This window comes from Ursus maritimus, unplaced genomic scaffold, assembly GCF_017311325.1.
Source record: "Ursus maritimus isolate PB19 unplaced genomic scaffold, ASM1731132v1 scaffold_19, whole genome shotgun sequence".
NCBI classification, from domain to species: domain Eukaryota; kingdom Metazoa; phylum Chordata; class Mammalia; order Carnivora; family Ursidae; genus Ursus; species Ursus maritimus.
The window spans coordinates 22,308,294-22,326,840 of NW_024424341.1; the positions used below are offsets into that span (position 1 = coordinate 22,308,294).

General features: G+C 42.2%; 1 protein-coding gene across 3 annotated transcripts in view; it reads left to right on the top strand.

Annotated features, from left to right (window-relative positions):
* The first annotated feature begins 5,384 nt into the window (after positions 1-5,384).
* The window catches only part of CBFB (core-binding factor subunit beta), a 61,509-nt gene continuing 48,346 nt past the window's right edge, over positions 5,385-18,547 (top strand). For 2 of the 3 annotated variants that reach the window (XM_040633418.1, XM_040633417.1), the window contains exons 1-3: positions 5,394-5,677; positions 5,904-5,990; positions 10,560-10,676. In XM_040633418.1, the coding sequence (XP_040489352.1) occupies positions 5,600-5,677; positions 5,904-5,990; positions 10,560-10,676 (282 nt within the window). In that variant the 5' untranslated portion in view covers positions 5,394-5,599. Of the gene's footprint in view, positions 5,678-5,903; positions 5,991-10,559; positions 10,677-18,547 lie in introns of all 3 variants that reach the window. The other variant, XM_040633419.1, reaches the window with a different exon arrangement.

The following is an 18,547-nucleotide window of genomic DNA, read 5'->3' on the forward strand; positions in this document are numbered from 1 at the left end:
GCACCATGATGTTCGCAGAAGCCTATTTTATAACTGCGAATGATAGGAAGCAAGCTGAATAAATGCCCAACAATAGGAGATCAGCCAGGATGTCATTTGGAGTTTTATATGATTACATGGGAAAACACTTATGCCATAAGGTTAGGTGATGACAGAGCATTCAAAACTGCTCCTATAAAACATCATAACTACGTGAAGAAATGTCGGTGGAGAAAGGCCAAAGAACATACACTTGAATAAAGTAATGATTGTTTTGAGGTGGTGAGACTCTCTTCCTATTTTCCTAAATTTTCTACAAAAAATATGCACAAGTCTTAAATAATTTTTAAAAATGGAAGGGTGGGGTGAGAGACACTCATAGGAAGGCTGCACAGTACTGAAATGAACACAAATTAGTGGGGAGCCAAATCCTCCCAGGGTGCTATGTCCTACATGCGCTAACCATCTCCTGGATGCATCAACGGGTCCTATGGATCCAAATGACAGAGTGAGGGATGCTGTGGGGTAGTCAGTCTATGGAGGACAATCAAAGGCCCCTGAACTTGTATTTAAAGAAAAAGTGTGAGTTTTCACAGCAGAGAAAGGGGAGGAAGTCATGCTAGACAGAAGGTACAGTAAGAGCAAAGGCACTGAGGCATGCGGAAATGTAACCAGGTCAGAATGGCTGGACTGCAGCGGGCCAATGGGGAGAAATGATGGGAGATGGAATCGGAAAGGAAAGGAAGTCATGAATGCTGGGCTGAGGGCTCTAGCCTTCCTGCCATAGGCAAATCAGAGGCTTGGGGGAGGGGCAGTGCGGTTAGGGCTCACCACCGCCATTCTCTAGTCCCCCAGTCTCGTCTGTTTCCCATCACCAGCCAGAAACTTAGGAGAGCAGGGGAGAAGAAGGGGAGCAGTCCCAAATAGCCCTTGAAGACTGGTCAGCCAGGCCTCCTGACCCCAGTCTGGCCCTCTTCCCAGTATGCGAGGCTCGGTCCCCATCCCCGGGCATCCAGACAAACCCCTCCGCCTCCCATGACAAAGAGGCTCGTTTGGAGCCTGGGCAAGATTTGCAAACGTCAAGCTTGTAATTACAAGGATGAAATCATCTGGTTCCTTTTAAGCAAACGGGTTTATTGATCCCAACACTGAAGAAATGCTATTCTAGGGAAACTTGCTCCTCTTGGTTTTCCTCTCCCTCTGGATGGCTGAGCTGGTGGGGGAGGGTGGCAGGAGAGCTAAGAAAGGGGAGAACCTCCAGCAGGGGAAATTCTTAAAGGCCTGGGGGTGAATTTTATGGTGTAGATAAATTATATCTCAAAAAAGAATTCTTTAGGGTCCAGGAAACTGCCTCATTTAGGCCGATGACACCCTCATCCTGGACTTAGGCCCATCTCCATCCCCAAACTAGAAGCTAGGTAGAGCTGGGGCTTTAGGAGCTGTGCCAGCCATTAATTTCCCTTCTCTCCCACCCCCATTTGTGGCTCCAGATCCTATTTCAGCTTCAAGATGGCACAATATTTCCTCAGTAACTGAAGGGAAACTGTTTCCTTAGAAAAAATGCACTAGAGGCTCAGGGGCCTGGGAAGACCTCACCCTCTCTATGAGGAGAGGCAGATGTGGGGAGCTGCCAACACCAGACCTGGATAAAGCCATCCTTTCTGCTAAACTTAAGGAGGCAGGATGTCTAGGCCTTGACCTTCCAAGCCAAGGTAGGACAAACAGTTGGGCTCAGGGGACAGGAATGCCCAACCATCAAGGTCAAGAAACACATTGTGCCACAAGGCCCACAATAGGATCCCTTCATTCAACCTCCGAAGGGAGCATGGTAGGGTGCTCCAGGAGGGATGACCCCCAGTTGCAACTGTCCACCAGCTCACAGTTCAGCTAAAGAGACGAGCAGGGCTTTTGGCAGCTCCACCAGCGGACGCCTTAGGTTGGAACAGTTAAGAGCACAGCCCTGGGATTGCCAGCCCTTCTGCGCCTCAGTTCCTTCATCTGTAGAATAGGGTCAATAATACCAAACTTGCAGGGTTATGGCGAATAGTGAATGAAGATGATATATCCCAATGCCATTTTGTTTTCTCTTCTGAGGCACTGTCCTCAGTGGTCACTTATTTATTGTTTCAGAGTCTCTATTTCCTCTCTGTCAGATTAGGACAAGAAAACTCATCCTAGAAAGTGGTTCTCTGAATTAACTGAGATAAGGGACATAAAAGCACTCAGCTCAGAACTTCACAGTTGAGTCGAACAATTGAGCGTTCCCATCCTCTGCTCAGTGTTACTGTGCATTCTCTGCCCACCCATTCGGGATCAGTCGGGGAGTCTTGTAAGAGCAGCTGCCCACCCAGGAAAATAAGGAAGAAGAGGACCTGCACTGGCTGAATTCTTAGGAAAGGAAGGCTCCAAATGGCAGGGCTTCAGAGAGAATTCAGCCAGGTTTTGGGAATGGGAAGGGTGTTTCTAGGCAAAGAACAGATACCCACAGGCTTCCATCTATGGACTGACCCTACTAGAGCTGGCTCTTAGCAACCCCCTCCATGGGGTGGTGCCTGGACCAATCCATAACCAGCCAGACAGAAACACAGAGTTAAATATACCTGACATGGGTGAAATTTTCCTTTACTAATTTTATCTAATTTTTAAAATAAGTGAAAAAAACTTTCACAACAACAAAAAAAGGCATACAGAGGTCAGCCGAGGAGATGGCCTCCTCCAGCCTGCGGCTGGTTTCCCAGTCGTCCTGGCTGGTTGGATGCCAGACAATGCCGAGTGGGTTATCCTGTGGCCTGGAGTTGCCAAAGGCTGTCTGTGGTGCTGCTGTTCTGGGTCTGCCTGGCAGGCTTTCTCATCCCTTTCCCTCAGGACATCATTCCCCACCCCCATGAGGCTGACAATTCATGTACTCTGCCCTGCTCTGTACTCCCACCCCTCCGCCAAGATCGGCTGCAGGTCCATGAGCCCTGCCTGGACCCACTGTGCAGTAAGAGTGCTGCCGGGTGGATCATTCTTTAGAGAGAGAAATGGAAAATTTTTTACTAATGCGTACCTAAACAGAATATGATGGTGCCGAATTGTGTGACATGGGATATACTCTCTTCCTACCATAGAAACTAACATCAGGAACTCTGCTCACTTGACCAGTCAATGGGACTGTCTGAAGGCCACATCGTCTTCCTCTCATTTAGACAATGGCCGCATTGTCCTAGTGTCCAAAGGTCTTAGCTGGACTGGGAAGACTTAGAGTACAGGAGGCAGATGCATGAAAGCTTCTGTTCCTTGTGAGGGACCTAGTTCTGCTCTGGTGCCTTGGGGTGGACGCTGCCTCACCCACCTCTCAACATAAGTTGCCGATGATCTAAGGCTGGTTCTGTCTGTACTTTGCTTGTGCTGATTTGGAGTTTCCCCCTCCAGTTTTACCAGAACCTTTAGGCAGCAAAATAAAAATGGTATCCTTCGCCAGATGTAGCTGATACAAACAGCTCAGTGGGCCCACAATGCATTCTCACTCTCCCCCTTTTGAAGAAACTGCTCTTCCCCTCTTTCAACCCATCAGGTACTATCTGAGGCTGCCCATCCCAGGCCCCCCAACCCGTGATGGGAGAGCATGTGACATAAGCTGGCCCAGGTCATCATATCAGCCTGGACATGGTGATTTGGTAGAAGGGAGAGTATGTGACCCAGACTGGGCCAACCAAAGTCCTTCCCAGAAATTTTATGACTTGGAGAAGTGGCTGCTCCTATCCTTCACCAGGAAATGGATGCCAATGAAGAGAGCTTGAGAAAGTTAAGCAGTGAGAAGAAATGGAGAAATGGAAGAGAAAAGGAGACTATCCCTCCCTCTGTGTGACTGACTGGTTTACTTACAGTAAAATGGGCCCCTTTCTACCTTTAAGTTTTCTTGAATTGGGTTTCTGTCACTTGCAATTGAAAGAAACCCGAGGGAAGATTCTGAGATAGATGGAGGCCCAATGGTAGTGTTGGTGACTTCTGTATCTATACCCTTTGTATTTGTGCACACTCACATATTCACACAGGTTTGATGTGGGCTAGGGAAGAATGCCCTTGGAGAGGATTGATTCTATGTTTGCTATTCAGAAAGTGTGTTTGTTAAAACCACCAGCTTACAGGTTTGACTTTGCTGAAAACTCCCTCCCTGACCTTGGGCAATTGATCCATCTCTGGACATCAGTTAGTGTGACCAACCATCCCAGCCAGGGACTAAGTGGTTTCTGAGGACATGGGACTTTCACTGTAAAACCAGGATAGACTCTGGAAAACCAGACAATTGGTTACCCTACCTCCGTTCTCTATCGGCAAAACTGAGATTGAACTAGGCAGGGGTAGGAAATTCTGCCAAACCCTGCATTCAGGCCAGCATTGTATCCTCACAATCCTTTGTAATATGGACAGCTACTGTCAGTCAGAGTTGGCACCTAGTGGCCATCTTTGTACTGAGTTTTTGACACGCTGGAATTTTAAGGATCAGAATTTATTGAGGATCAACTTTGAGTCAACTTCTGCCATAAATCCCATGTCAAACTCTCTCCAGCTTGGGCCAGATGACTTCCCTAAAACTTGTGGATCTTTTTTAGGGTCTGATTGCACATTTGGGTAAATATATGGACTGGCATTAGGTTTATATATAATTCAGCTTTTCTTCTTTAGAGACTTAAATTTATTGAGTGCTCATTTATGTGTTAGACCCACATAAAGACTCTCACGCTAATCTTGAGAGCTTGTGTCTGCATTTTGCAAATAGGCAAACTGAGGCTTAGAGTCCAGTGCTTGTGTAAGCTTGTGTGAGCAGAGGAGTGAGATCCCAGCCAAGGCCCGTCTGACTCCCAACCTTTCCACCATGATGCGGATTCTGTTGGATTCTGTGGTCTGTTACCACCTTTAGTCTTTGATAGGAGCAGCCTACATCCCTCCCGGTCGGTTTTGGGACACAAAGTCCCCGAGGACTTAAGTTACCTCACGTTCAGGTGACAATTTGGGGGTCACTCCGAGCAGCTGAGGAGTTCCAAAGTTCCATACAGCCGACAGAAAGAACCCGCGCGGGCCGCTTCCCGTCTCCAAGGTCCGGGCAGATGCCCGCAGAGCGGTTCTACACAGAGTAGCCCGCCGGCCCACAAGGGAAAGAGGGCAGCGTCACTGGAGGAGCTCTGGTTCGCGGCAGCCCAGCCGCTCCGCAAGCGGGCGGGCGGCGCATGCGCGGCGCGGGTCGCAGAGTTGTGAATGGTGCGTTTTGTTTGCCGGAGTTTGGGGCGGGCGGGCGCGCGAGGAGGAGGGGTGGGGCGGACCGGGGCGGGGCGGACGGGCGGGCTTGCGAGGTGGGCGGTGAAAGGAAGTGGCGGCGGCGGCGGCCGGGGGCGGCGAGTGCTGGGTTCGCGCGGGCGGTAGGCAACGGCTGAGGCGGCGGCGGCGTGGGCTGGGTTCGAGCAGGCGGCGGCACCTCAGACTCTTGGGAGCGGGAGCCCACGCGGGCGGGCGCCTGAAACAAAGGGAAGCCAGAGACAGGGCGCCGCGGGTGGGCGGTCAGTCGGTCCGCGCGAAGCCGGCCAGCGGGTGCCGCGCAAGCCCGGAGCCCGGCCGGCCGGCGCGGCCTCAGGGCGGGAAGATGCCGCGCGTCGTGCCCGACCAGAGAAGCAAGTTCGAGAATGAGGAGTTCTTCAGGAAGCTGAGCCGCGAATGCGAGGTGAGGCAGGCGGGAGGCGCGGAGGCCGCGGCGCGCCCCGAGTGGGCCCGGGCGGAGAAAAGTTTGGGCGGCGCGGCCCCGGGCAGCCCGGCGGAGCGGCAATCTCGCCCGGGCAGCCGCCTGCCCGCAGACTGTGCTTGCCCTTATCTGCGCCGCGCGGGGCGGGCGGGCGCGCAGGCGGCGTCGCGGATTTGGCTCCTGATTTCGGGCCGTCTCTGCCTTGCAGATTAAGTACACAGGCTTCAGGGACCGGCCCCACGAGGAGCGCCAGGCGCGCTTCCAGAACGCCTGTCGCGACGGCCGCTCGGAAATCGTAAGTCGGCGGGGCAGGGGCGCTGGGGGCCCGGGGCGCGGGGACCGAGGCGCGCACGGGTCACTTGTTGCGCGGGGACAGCCGCGGCCCAGGCCGGTTCCGGACGGCGCCGCGGACGCCGCGACTCCCGGAACTGAGCGGGCGCCGTCTCACTTCCTACTCGGGATTCAAAATGCGAAACCAGACACTGGCGGGCCGCGTCCTAGCGGGGAGACGCTTCCCTGTGGCCCTCTGCGGGCCGGTTATGATTCCCAGACGCGACTCGGCAGTTTGCCCCAAGTGGAACTCACACCGGAGCCCAACTAAACAAGGAGAAGTCATTGTACAGGCTGTGTCACTGATGAAGGGGTTGGGGTATTTGTAAGGGAGAAAACACCCTTTTGGAAAAAGAATTGGGCTTCGTTCAAGGATCTGATTCCTGGGCGAGAGTTGGTTTCTCAGGACTCCAGGTTTGTTGGTAAATCTGTATGTGAAGCTGTTTCACTGCCAGTATAACCGAGAATCTTTATACCAGTTATCTGTGGTCCTAATAGAGAAAAACAAGCCCTAAAGAATGAGCCATCTTATTTTCTTAGAATGTTAAGGCTCAGGAGAATCAGAAAGAAACCATTATCGTCTTTTTTCAAACCTCAAAAACGTATCCCGTTTAGTGCTGCTGTTCCTAAAGAATTGTATGGATTTGCGAAACCCACAGTTGATCTTGAGGCCCTGTTATAGGTGGTAGACTTGGTGCTAAACCTTACCTTGGCGGGGGGGTGGGGGGGGCGGGATTCGAGTGTCTTAACCTCCTTTTTTCGTTTGTCCTTTTGGAGGTGCTAACGAGGAGGGAATGAAAAAGCCAAAGACTAAGTAGGAGGAAGCTAAAGAAAAGAGATCTTATTAATTAAAAAAAGAAAAAAGAAGTTGAAGTACTACTGTATAATGGAATCTAGTTATCTTCTCTGAGCTGGGCCCATTGCGTTGGCAGGGTCTTGAAGCTATGGTGGAGTTTGAGTTTAGGTTAACAATAGGAGGACATATTGGAACATTTACTTTTCCCACCTCCTTTATGGAGAATATGTTTTATTGAGAAACAGTTCACATACCATAAAATTCTCCCTTTTTATCACCTAAATCAAGTTTATTTTTAAGAATATTTTGCTATCTAAAATGAAGACTTGGAATTGTATTACAGATAATATGAAGATACTGGCTAAATTTATTAGGAGCTCTAGAATATTTGGTCATTAGTGCACGTAATGAAAGAAAAGCTCCAGCTTTTAGCCCACTTCCAAGTTCTTGAGTAGTTATAATAGTTACATGATTAAAATGTCTAAGACACATACTTTCGGTTTTGGCCTGAGTGGTAGAAGAATCATTCATTAGTTGATCCAATGATTATATCATCCTTTGTCTGGGTTTCCTTTTGAAAAAGGTGGATGGTATACCTAACCAGTGGATTTCCTAGAGTTAATTGATGTAAGTGTGAAACATGAGGTACAAAGTACTTCATGATTTTTTAGAGCTGAGGGGGTTTTTTTGGAAACCTAATGAAGTATAGCTATTAGGTTGTTCTCTGTCACATCAGGGACTTTACTGCATATAATTATGAATTGGGAGTATAATTTAACCCACAGTAGATCTGAATTGCTATATTATAATATTACTGTAATATTATAGCAGTATTATAGGTTGCTTGTATTTATAAGTTTCTTTCCAGGGATGAATCAGACAGACATTCTAAGCCTTCCTGTCTTCCAGAGATCTGATCCTACAAATTTTAATAAGTTCCTAATATCTGACAAGCATTAAAAGTTAAAGGAGGGTTAGATTGAATTCTGTGTAAGATTTGCACTTAATATAGCATACGTGTCTTAGTTTGTTGACTAATGTAACTATTTGTATTTGGGAAGGAATTTCACATTTCCTCCTTTTTCTAGGCACCCCCTCTTAATTCAGTATTCTTCATATTTAAATTACAGGATCCCTAGCTCCTAGAGGGTGGAGACCACATTAACTTTGTGGTATATACATTAATATACTCCTCTCTAAACAGGTACTCTGAATAATGCCTTTTGTATCATAGGTACTTGATTAATTTAATTTAGAGGTTACTTAATGCCTAAAATTTATCTTTTTAGTTAGGAACAGGCTGTGGCTTTTATTTACTTGGTTGTGGAAACTAGGTGTGGAGAAGACATTTTTCCTCTGTTTTGACAGCAGCTTTATACAGTAAAAATGTGCATAGTTAACCAAAACTATTATCGACCTTCTCCCCCTTTTTATTCTTTTAATTTTGAACATCTCCTTAGTGTATCAGTGAGGTTAATGCATTTATTTTGTGTTTAGATAGATGTGATCGTAACTATAAAACTTATCCAGACTCCTTATCATAGCATGAATAAAAGTGATTATGGGTAAGGGGTAGAATCTATTTGGTCTGTTTTATTCCTCATGTAAGTTCTTATGTGGTAGGAGTGTTGGAGAAGTCTTCAACACTAACGGTAAATTAAAGAAAAGAATTCAGGTTTGGGGACGACTGTGACTGCAGTGAAAACTATATTTTTAATCCTGAAGATGGAAGGGTAAATGTATGTTGGATTGGCATAGGTGTGTTATTTTACATTTTGTGAAACCTGTAGAATAATCATGGGGACAATCTGGAAATCTTACATATAGACAGTGATACTGGTGTAGCATTTTTATGTTTTTGAACGGAATTTTCCCAATTGTTATGTGTGTAGATATTCCATTAAAAAAAGAGTTCTGTGGTCAAATAAATTTGTGAAATGCTATTGTAGAATGATCTGTTCTTACCACTTTTCCTCTCTCAGAGAGAGGGATCTTGAGATAATGGGTATGAAGTGATGAAGCAGGAAATCTCTTCTGAGGTTGGTCTTCAGACAGGAGGTGAGGTAATAAGATCTGTAGACTGTTTTTACTTAGCACAGAGCTGATTTGGGGTACACTGGGGGTGGAAGGATTTGTTACTGGTGAATACTAAAGAAACATGCCTTGGGGATTTTGACACGAGGCATTCATTCATGGGCTGAATCTCTTATCTGCCACCACTCCATGGTGAGAATTTATTATCTGAGGCTGAAAAAGTTAGTTCTCTTACCCAGCTCAAAACTATTTCTCTTATTTAGCAAATACTTAAATGGCATTTACCTGGTACTATTATAAGCACTTAACAAATTTTAATTAGTGGGGAAACTGAGGTACAGTTAAGTAACTTGCTTTGTCATACAGCCTAGGCAGTGTGCCTTCTAGAGTCTGTTTTCATTTGAACTATTGTTTGTTCATTTCACTCCACTTGATTGTCTTTTAAACTTGGTATAAATGGGGAAAGCTTTTTCTAAGCGTTAATGTTGTAATATTGACGTTTGTTAGGTCTCTATTCATATAAAATACCACAAGAAAGAGTATCCCAGTTGATTAGGTAAATGCCATCAAAGATTTCTATAGAGATTTAGCAGTTAGGTTAACAGTTGTACCTGCAGTACCAATAATAGAAATAAGAAGAATAAATTCTTATCTCTAAAGAATCTAAGCTATTAATTATCAGGGGGTACTAGTGGACAGCTGAATCAGCCGATGAGTTTAAACAAATTGCCCAAAATGTAAATCGCTTGCTTTCAGATTAGGACTCTTTGATTGGAAACAAAGTATGTTGTGGAACTTTAATTAGTAAAGTAAAACAAACCAAAACCTTCTCTCATTTCAACAAAGAAGAGTTTACATTTAGATGATGAAAAAAATCTTTTTTTCCAAAATGCTTTTTACTTATTTCTTTCTTTCTGAATTTCCCTTGGGAAGAGGGACAATGCTATTTCCACTTTTTACTTGGAGGAAATATAGTTAAATTGCTGAGGGGCTACACAGACTACTTTATCGAAATGGTTTTAGATTGTTCTGTCTGTTGAACCATGCATCCAAATCTTATTATAAATACTAGATGAATACTCTTTTGTATGGTCAGATCCAGTTCTCCTAACGTTAAATTTCAGAAAATGCATATTTTTTAAATCACCTAAGGTTTTAGAGAGATGAGAAGTACTGTCACATCACATTCTAATGTATCATTTATCAGAAGAGGCAGTCCTGTGCATTTTTAACATGGGCTTTAGAACATAGTATTTCATTAAGTAAGGGAAATCGAGGGAAATCACGAGAAATTAAAATGTCTTATTTACAGAACTTGAAATTGTGGTATGCTTTAAAATTCAAAATGTTTAGATCTTCAGTGATTTTCACATTTAAAAATAGAAGTTTTTAAATTCAGGGATGATGGCTTCTGGTTAAACATTAGCAATGCAAGATCCTAACGTCAGCAAAAAATGACCTGAAAGAAAGTATTGATTCCATGTCTGATTTTATATTTAAGCAGCCAATGGCAAATGTCCTCAAAATGGAATCAGATGTTTGTAACTTAATACTTAAGAAAAATGATGAGTGCGTGTTTTTAACTTTTAAGTATTCTCGGTGCTGCCCGGCTTAAGACAGAAACTGATGTAAAAATAAATGACTGCCTGCATAATTTATGTAATGTCCTGCTCCTGATCCTGTTTGTATTGATTTTTCTAAAAGGCTTTTGTGGCCACAGGAACCAATCTGTCTCTCCAGTTTTTTCCGGCCAGCTGGCAGGGAGAACAACGACAGACACCTAGCCGGGAGTATGTCGACTTAGAAAGAGAAGCAGGCAAGGTAGGAAACATTTCTTTGCAATTCGAAATACTATGGATTGTTTTATTAGAGATTATCAGAAGATTTACAGTTTAATGAAGAGATCACAGGTGTGATCATACACGCATATGGTCAGATTTGTTTTCATATTATAAGGGTGTAATACAATTTTTTAAATCACTGTCAAATTTTTTTATTTCATTCCATTACTAATTTCATGTATATAATATTCATCATAGAAACTATTAGCCCTTAAAGAGAGAAGTGTGCTTTCTTATATATAACATTTAAAACTAAATTCCTTTAAAAAGTGTTGACAGGATATTTTTTGTTTTACTAACCTAAGTGACTACAGTGCTGTAAAAAAATAAAATTAAGAGAAAAATGGGGAAAAGGCTCTGTAGGCATAAAATTTAATAATACTTAGAAATAGCTCATGGGTAACTTTCTACTTCTGTTAATACTGCAAATTTAATTTTGATTAAAAAACAGCGTGTAAACTTTAACTTGGAAATAATTTTATTTTTCATTTTGAGGAAAAGCTGGGAAAACAAGTTGATGCTTTAAAATTTTTGTGTTGAAACTTTAGGTTGAAGATATGAAATGCTTAAGCTGAGAGCTCTATTAAACTCTAACTTAAATGTGTTACATTATTTTGGTGAAATTTTAGTGAATAGTATCTTGAATTGGTTCATCTTTTAATGTAGAAGTTGATTCTTACTGAAATAAAATATTTAAAGAAAAATATTTTTTGGCCTCATTTTATGCTCAGTATTTCTCCTGTTTCCTTTATGTTTCTATACCTGTTTTTATCAACTTGCTCACTTACTCTTCTGAGTATCATCATGAATAGCATAACCTGTCACTTTATTTGCAAAACATCATACATATATAATACAAAGATTTTTGTATTAGCCTGTTTTAGGAAAATGATTCCTGTTTTTGTATATATACAATGAAGAGTTTTTGTTTAAATTTTATGAAGTAAGGTGGGTTGTTTGTGTTGTTTTTTAAAGATTTATTTATTTATTTTAGAGAGAGGGAGGGGGAAAATAATCTCAAGCAGACTCCCCACTGACCCGCCGAGCAAGAGCCCAGCCCAGGGCTTGGATCTTACAACCCTGAGATCATGACCTGAGCCAAACCCAAGAGTCAGATGCCTTAAACGACTCAGCCACCCAGGCACCCCTGGGTTTGATCTTTTGTGGGTGACAAACCAACTAATCTTTGGAGAGGGAGAGGGAAAATAGATTACAGAATTTTTAAGATGAGTAATAAGTGATTTGCTTTTCTGTGCATTAGCTTGCTTGCTTGCTTGCTTGGAAGATTAAAAGCAAATGTTCCAAGTTTTACTATTTGATAATTCTTATATATAAGGAAGAAGTTGGGAAGTCATTGTAAGATTATGCTTTTTTGGTCTGTTTTGTGCACGTGTGTGTAAGTCAATGAAGAAATTATTTTTTTCCTTGTTCAAAACATTTAACGTTTATTTAACATGGTGGCTCAGATACTACAGACATAAACCAAAAAAAGTTATTTCCCCAACTGTAATGCTAAACTATTTTAACGCTTCAAAATGGACATCTCAATGTTACCCAAGTCTTGCAGTATTTTTTTTTTTTTATTTGACAGAGATAGAGATAGCCAGCGAGAGAGGGAACACAAGCAGGAGGAGTGGGAGAGGAAGAAGCAGGCCCATAGTGGAGGAGCCTGATGTGGGGCTTGATCCCAGAACACCGGGATCACGCCCTGAGCCGAAGGCAGAGACTTTAACCGCTGTGCCACCCAGGCGCCCCTCAAGTCTTGCAGTATTTAATAACTAATAAATGGGTGTTAACTCTACTAGAAAGTATGTTTGCTTAAATTAACTTAATGATAACTGTTTACCAGATCAAAGACCACATTATTCTTGGACTTAAGCCATTGACATGTTTTTAGTTACATGACCAACAATACCAAAAATGTTGTATAACTTATTTTAGTGTTTAGAGGATGCGTTTTCAAATACACCTGGAAAATTGATAGAACTTATGCAAGTTATTGGGAAATTTACATTTTATTAACATTTGTTTTAGAAGTTCTTTTTCTGTAAAAGGCCATATATCAAATATTTTTAGTTTTGCAGGCATGTGGTCTGTGTTGCAGCTGCTCAAGTCTGCTGTTACAGTGGAAAAGGAGCCATAGACAATATGTAAACAAATGAGTGTGGCTGTGTTCCAAGAATAGTAACGGTGGCAAACTCAGTATCTTTCCCTCAGATTTAAATCTGTAAATGTTTGTGTGTAGATTGTGTACTTCTTAAATATACTTTTCAACACCTGTACTATACCAGTAGGATCCAGAAGAAAAGAAACATGTTAAGGCACAAAAAACAAAAACAAATAGAAAACTGCTAGTCTATTGCTCTTTTCCAGTGGGATAAAGGATATCAGTGAATTTAGACAAAAGGTACTGACCCACGTTTTCTCAACCGTGGAGCTCAGGCTATGGGGTGTCTTTATTTTTCTTACTCCTTTTTTATGGTCTCTTCCTGATAGTCATTAGCTTGTATTTCTGTCCCTACAGGACTAGGACTAGAAGCAAAGAAAAATTGAAGGGATTTCCCCAAATGTTAATTGTTTGCCTCTGCTTCTTATCAAATTTGTATCGCAGATCAGCATCTTTTCTTCCACGTACTCTCAGCCTAGTTACTTTCTGAAGCAACTTAGTTCTCTTCTCCATTCATACCCAACTTTAAAGAAACTACGGTTAAGGCTTTGGAGTTAGGCATAGTTAAGTCCTGGTTTCATTTACAACGATATAACTTTGTGCAAGTTATTTGACTTATGGTCCTCAATTAGAACATGAGGTTAATGCATACTTCCCAGGGTCTCCCTAGTGAGTAAATGAACGTGTATGTAAAGTGCTTAGCCCAGTGCCTGAAACAGTTGCTCAAAAATTCATTCATTCAGAAGGTTCTTGTTGAACACCTGTTGTATATACGGAGCATTGTCCTAGGCATTTGAGATGCATCAGTGAACAAAACAAAGATCCTCCCCTAGAGATTGTTTTATGGAAGGAGCGGAGGATAGACAATATTCATAATAAATAAGTTATGTAGTATTTTACGAAGTGGTAGGTGCTCTGGAAAAAAAAGGAAAAGTTGAATAGAGTAAGGATGATCAAGGACCGGAAATGTTTGCAATTCTAAATAGGTTGATCTGGGTGAAGACGGTCATGTTTGAACAGAGACCTGAAGGAGGTCAGGGAATGATGAGCCATGTAGGTATGGGGGGAAAGACAGAGAAGATAGTCACTGTGAAGTTCCTAGAGTGGGGGCATGTTCCCTGTGTTTGATAAGCAGCGAGCAGTCCAGGGAGCCTGGAGCAGACTGAGCAAGGAGGAGGGTAACAGGAGATGAGATCAGGGAGATAACAAGCAGCCAGTTTATGTGACCTTGCAACCACATGGATTTTTATTCTGAGTGAAATGGGGAGTAGTTTCAGGTTTTTGAGCAGATGAACAATATGATCTGCCTTGGGTTTTAAAAGGATCACTCTAGCTGCTGGGTTAATAATAGGCTGTAGGGGGGCAAGAGTGAAGTAGGGAGACCAGTTTGGCTGTTGCTGTGATCTTGGCGAGAGGCTAGGGTAGTAGCAGTGGAGGTGGTGAGAAGTGTTCATAGTCTGAATATATTTTGAGATAGAGCCAACAGGATTTGCTTATGGATTGGATGTGGGGTGTGAGAGTCAAGAACGACTCCAGCGTTTTTGGCAAGAGCAACTGGGAGTATGGGATTGCCGTCATCTGAGATAGGAAAGGCTGTGGGTGGAGCAGTTTTGAGGAGCAGTTTAGGACATGTGTGTTTGTGGTGGTGGCTTGTTAATGCACTTCTGTTTTCTTACCGCCCACCCCTTAACTTCTTAAGCTACGGCACTGCTTTCTCATAAGTGATCCTTCGTCTGTTTACCCCAAGGGTTCAGTGGCCTGTTAAAAAGAATCAACTTTATTGAAGTATACTTTACATATAATAGAATGCACCCATTTTAATTGTATAAATTTGAGTTTTAACAAATTTATACACACCCATGTAAACACTACCCACAATCAAGTGTTTCAGTCACCGCCAAAAGTTCCCTTGAGCCCCTTTACAGGAGTCTGGGAGTGGTTTGGCTGGATGGTTCTGGCTCAGGGCTGGGACTGTGCAGTCTCTGAAGACTTGACTGGAGCTGAAGAATCCACTTCCAAGCTCACTCACGTGACTATTGGTAGGTGGCTTCACTTGCTAGTCACGTGTGCCTCTCCACAGTAGAGAGAAAAAGAATGAAGTCACCATGCTTTTTATGACCTATTCTCCAATCACTTGTGCCTTATTCTGTTCATTAGAAGAGAGTCACTAAGTCTAGCCCACATTTGACAGGGGAGGAGGAGTATTTATTCACATACATGGGTGTGAATACCAGGAGGCTGGAATCATTGAGGCTATCTTGGAGGCTGACTACCGCAATATTCACTTGAATTTAGTGAATTCTGAAAATACTAGAATGTTAATAGGAGACAGAACCTGCATATTCTCTTTGATTTGAAATACTGTTTTATGATCTACGAAAATGGGCTCAGTGAGATCAGTCCTTTTATTCATTCTTTCTGCCTTTGTGTTTATAGGAATATTTTCAAGCCAGAGGTCTTCAATAAAGAAGGCCTGTTAATGGAAAACTGACCATAAGTAGGTATTTTATGTAAGATCAAATCAGAGCACACAAGTTTATACCGTCTTTCAAATATATTTGAAACTTTTGCACCCAGGTGTTTAGTGAGCTGACTGCATTGGCTCTTAACAACGATCTATTTTTAGAAGAGGTTTAAAACAATACAATGTAGTAGAAAGAGCTGTCTGTCAAAAGACAATCATAGCTTTTTTTTTTTTTTAACCTGGAAATGGGAATCAGAATGTCTGTCCTACTCATATACCTCATGTGAGGATTCAGTGAAGTACTAGAATATGTGAAAATGCCTTTTAAATTGTAATACCCTGTCCAGAATTAGGCTGTTTGATGGTTTTGTAGGGTGAAATTATAGGTAACTTAATTACGGAGTTTTAGTGCTATGGTGTGCCTTAGGTCAGCTTCACTTGTAGCTGTACAGTGTTGGAACACCACATCTTTCCCAAGTGGTCCATCCTGGTGTAATATAAACCCTGACAGCCAAAATGTTCCTAATTCTTCCTGAATCTAAACTGCTTTTCTCTCATTTCGCTTTCAGAAGACAAGGAAAGGAACCATTAAGAATTTAAGTCATTCTTAGTTAAATTTTTGTAGGCCAAGCAACTTCCAATTCCTTTGATCTTTCCTCTTAGGACCCATTTCTAATTACTTTTTATTTCAAACAAATGCAAATGATTATGGTTCACCATAAGTTATTAGTCTTGAATGGTCAGATTAATGGTTTTTGCATGCATTCTGTGTTTTATAAAGCCTGGGTTAGGGTTTCAAATTAATTATTGTATATGATTACTGCATGATCCTAGTTTTTGAGTATAAAGAAAAAGGGTATGAAACATATTTTATAAACTGAAAAAATGAACTTTACAGTGCTACTATTGATCATTTTTTCTATAGAAATTGAATATACTATCTAGTGTTACTTCATTGGCCCCAGAGAAAGAGAGGTTAAACTTCTTTTTAACAGTTGTTGCATTTCTGTTTATAACTTCTGATTTTAATTGATGGTCAAATAACATTACTAGCAGACATTAAGAAGTAGTTATGAAGTATATGTTATTAGAGCAGATGCTTTTAGGAAATTTTGGTTTTTTTTTTTTTTTTCCTTCTCTGAACTTTTGTACTTAAAACCGAAATCTTTTTTTTTTTTTTTTAAGATTTTATTTATTTATTTGACAGAGAGATACAGCCAGCAAGAGAGGGAACACAAACAGGGGGAGTGGGAGAGGAAGAAGCAGGCTCCCAGCAGAGGATCCTGATGTGGGGCTCCATCCCAGGACTCTGGGATCACGCCCTGAGCTGAAGGCAGACGCTTAATGACCGAGCCACCCAGGCGCCCCAAAACTGAAATCTTTTATCATTCATTTGCATGAGCATAAGTAAAGCAGAATTTAACAGCATTTGATTTAATGAATGAGGACAGACTCTTGTTCTTTTTACTTCTTTTTTTTTTTAAAGATTTTATTTATTTATTTGACAGAGACAGCCAGCGAGAGGGAACACAAGCAGGGGGAGTGGGAGAGGAAGAAGCAGGCTCCCAGCAGAAGAGCCTGATGTGGGGCTCGATCCCAGAACGCTGGGATCATGCCCTGAGCCGAAGGCATACGCTTAACGACTGCTCCACCCAGGCGCCCCAGACTCTTGTTTTTTTTTTTTTGTTTTTTTTTTTTTAAGATTTTATTTATTTATTCGACAGAGATAGAGACAGCCAGTGAGAGAGGGAACACAAGCAGGGGGAGTGGGAGAGGAAGAAGCAGGCTCATAGCAGAAGAGCCTGATGTGGGGCTCGATCCCATAACGCCGGGATCACGCCCTGAGCTGAAGGCAGACGCTTAACCGCTGTGCCACCCAGGCACCCCCAGACTCTTGTTTTAAATGGTTTTTCCAAAGGTCTGTGATTCTGCTGCTTCTGGAGCATTTTGCTTACTTGCCTGCAGGATCTTTGTCCCAAAATAAATATTTTGTCTGTTTATATACCATCCACAATTTGGCAGGGTTTAGAGGACTCCTTGATGTTAGCTTTGAGAAATCCCTATTCAAGCTCAACCAGTTCCTTCTCCTCCTCAGACAGCTCAGTCACTCCAAATAAAAGATAGCTGTGGTAAAGCTTTGGAATGTGATTTTCCCCAAGAGAAATTGAGACAACTTTACAACTAGTTTGTCAGATCTAGATTTTAATAAATATTTCTATTCAACTAAAATACGAAGTATATTTTCCAGCATTTAGTTATTGGCAATTTAGTGCATTGGAATAAGTAATCTGTTTTTTGTTTGTTTGATTGTTTTAAAACAGACTTTTATTTATTTATATTATTTTATTTATTTTTTTCATCATGATAAGTATACTCTTTAATCTCCTTCATCTGTTTTACCCATTCCCTTGCCCCCTTCCTCTCTGATAACCATCAGTTCTCTATAGTTAAGAGTCTACTCTTGGTTTGTCTGGTTTTCTAAAATATACTTTAAGTATAGTATAATATTTTCTTTTTTAAAAAAGATTTTATTTATTTATTTGAGAGAGATCACGAGCAGGGTGGAGGGGTAGAGGGAGAAGCAGACTCCCAGCTGAGCAGGGAGCCGGATGTGGATCTCAATCCCAGGACCCTGGGATCATGACCTGAGCTGAAGGCAGATGCTTAACCGACTGAGCCACCAAGGCACCCCTACTATAATATTTTAATAACTGAATTATAAACTAGAATTGGCAGCCTTACCCTTATATTTTTAAAGAAAAGGTTTTATTTCAATATTTTTTTTTTTTAAGATTTTATTTATTTATGTGACAGAGAGACAGCCAGCGAGAGAGGGAACACAGCAGGGGAGTGAGAGAGGAAGAAGCAGCCTCCCAGCGGAGGAGCCCGATGTGGGACTCGATCCCGGAACGCCGGGATCACGCCCTGAGCTGAAGGCAGACGCTTTAACGACTGCGCTACCCAGGCGCCCTATTTCAATATTTTTTAAATCCAAGAGGGAGAGTTGACTGACTTCATGCATAAACAAGATAGTTTAAAAAATTAGTACTTTCCAGTTAGAGTTACATTAATTTGCATATATGTAAATATACCTCCAAAGTATTTGAAGATTGTGTTCTCTTTGTCCCTTCTCTTAAATTGTATTATTTGCCTGGATTTACTTTTTAGCATAAAGGTAAAATTTGAGCCTTGGCCTTATCTGAATTATATATTCCAGATT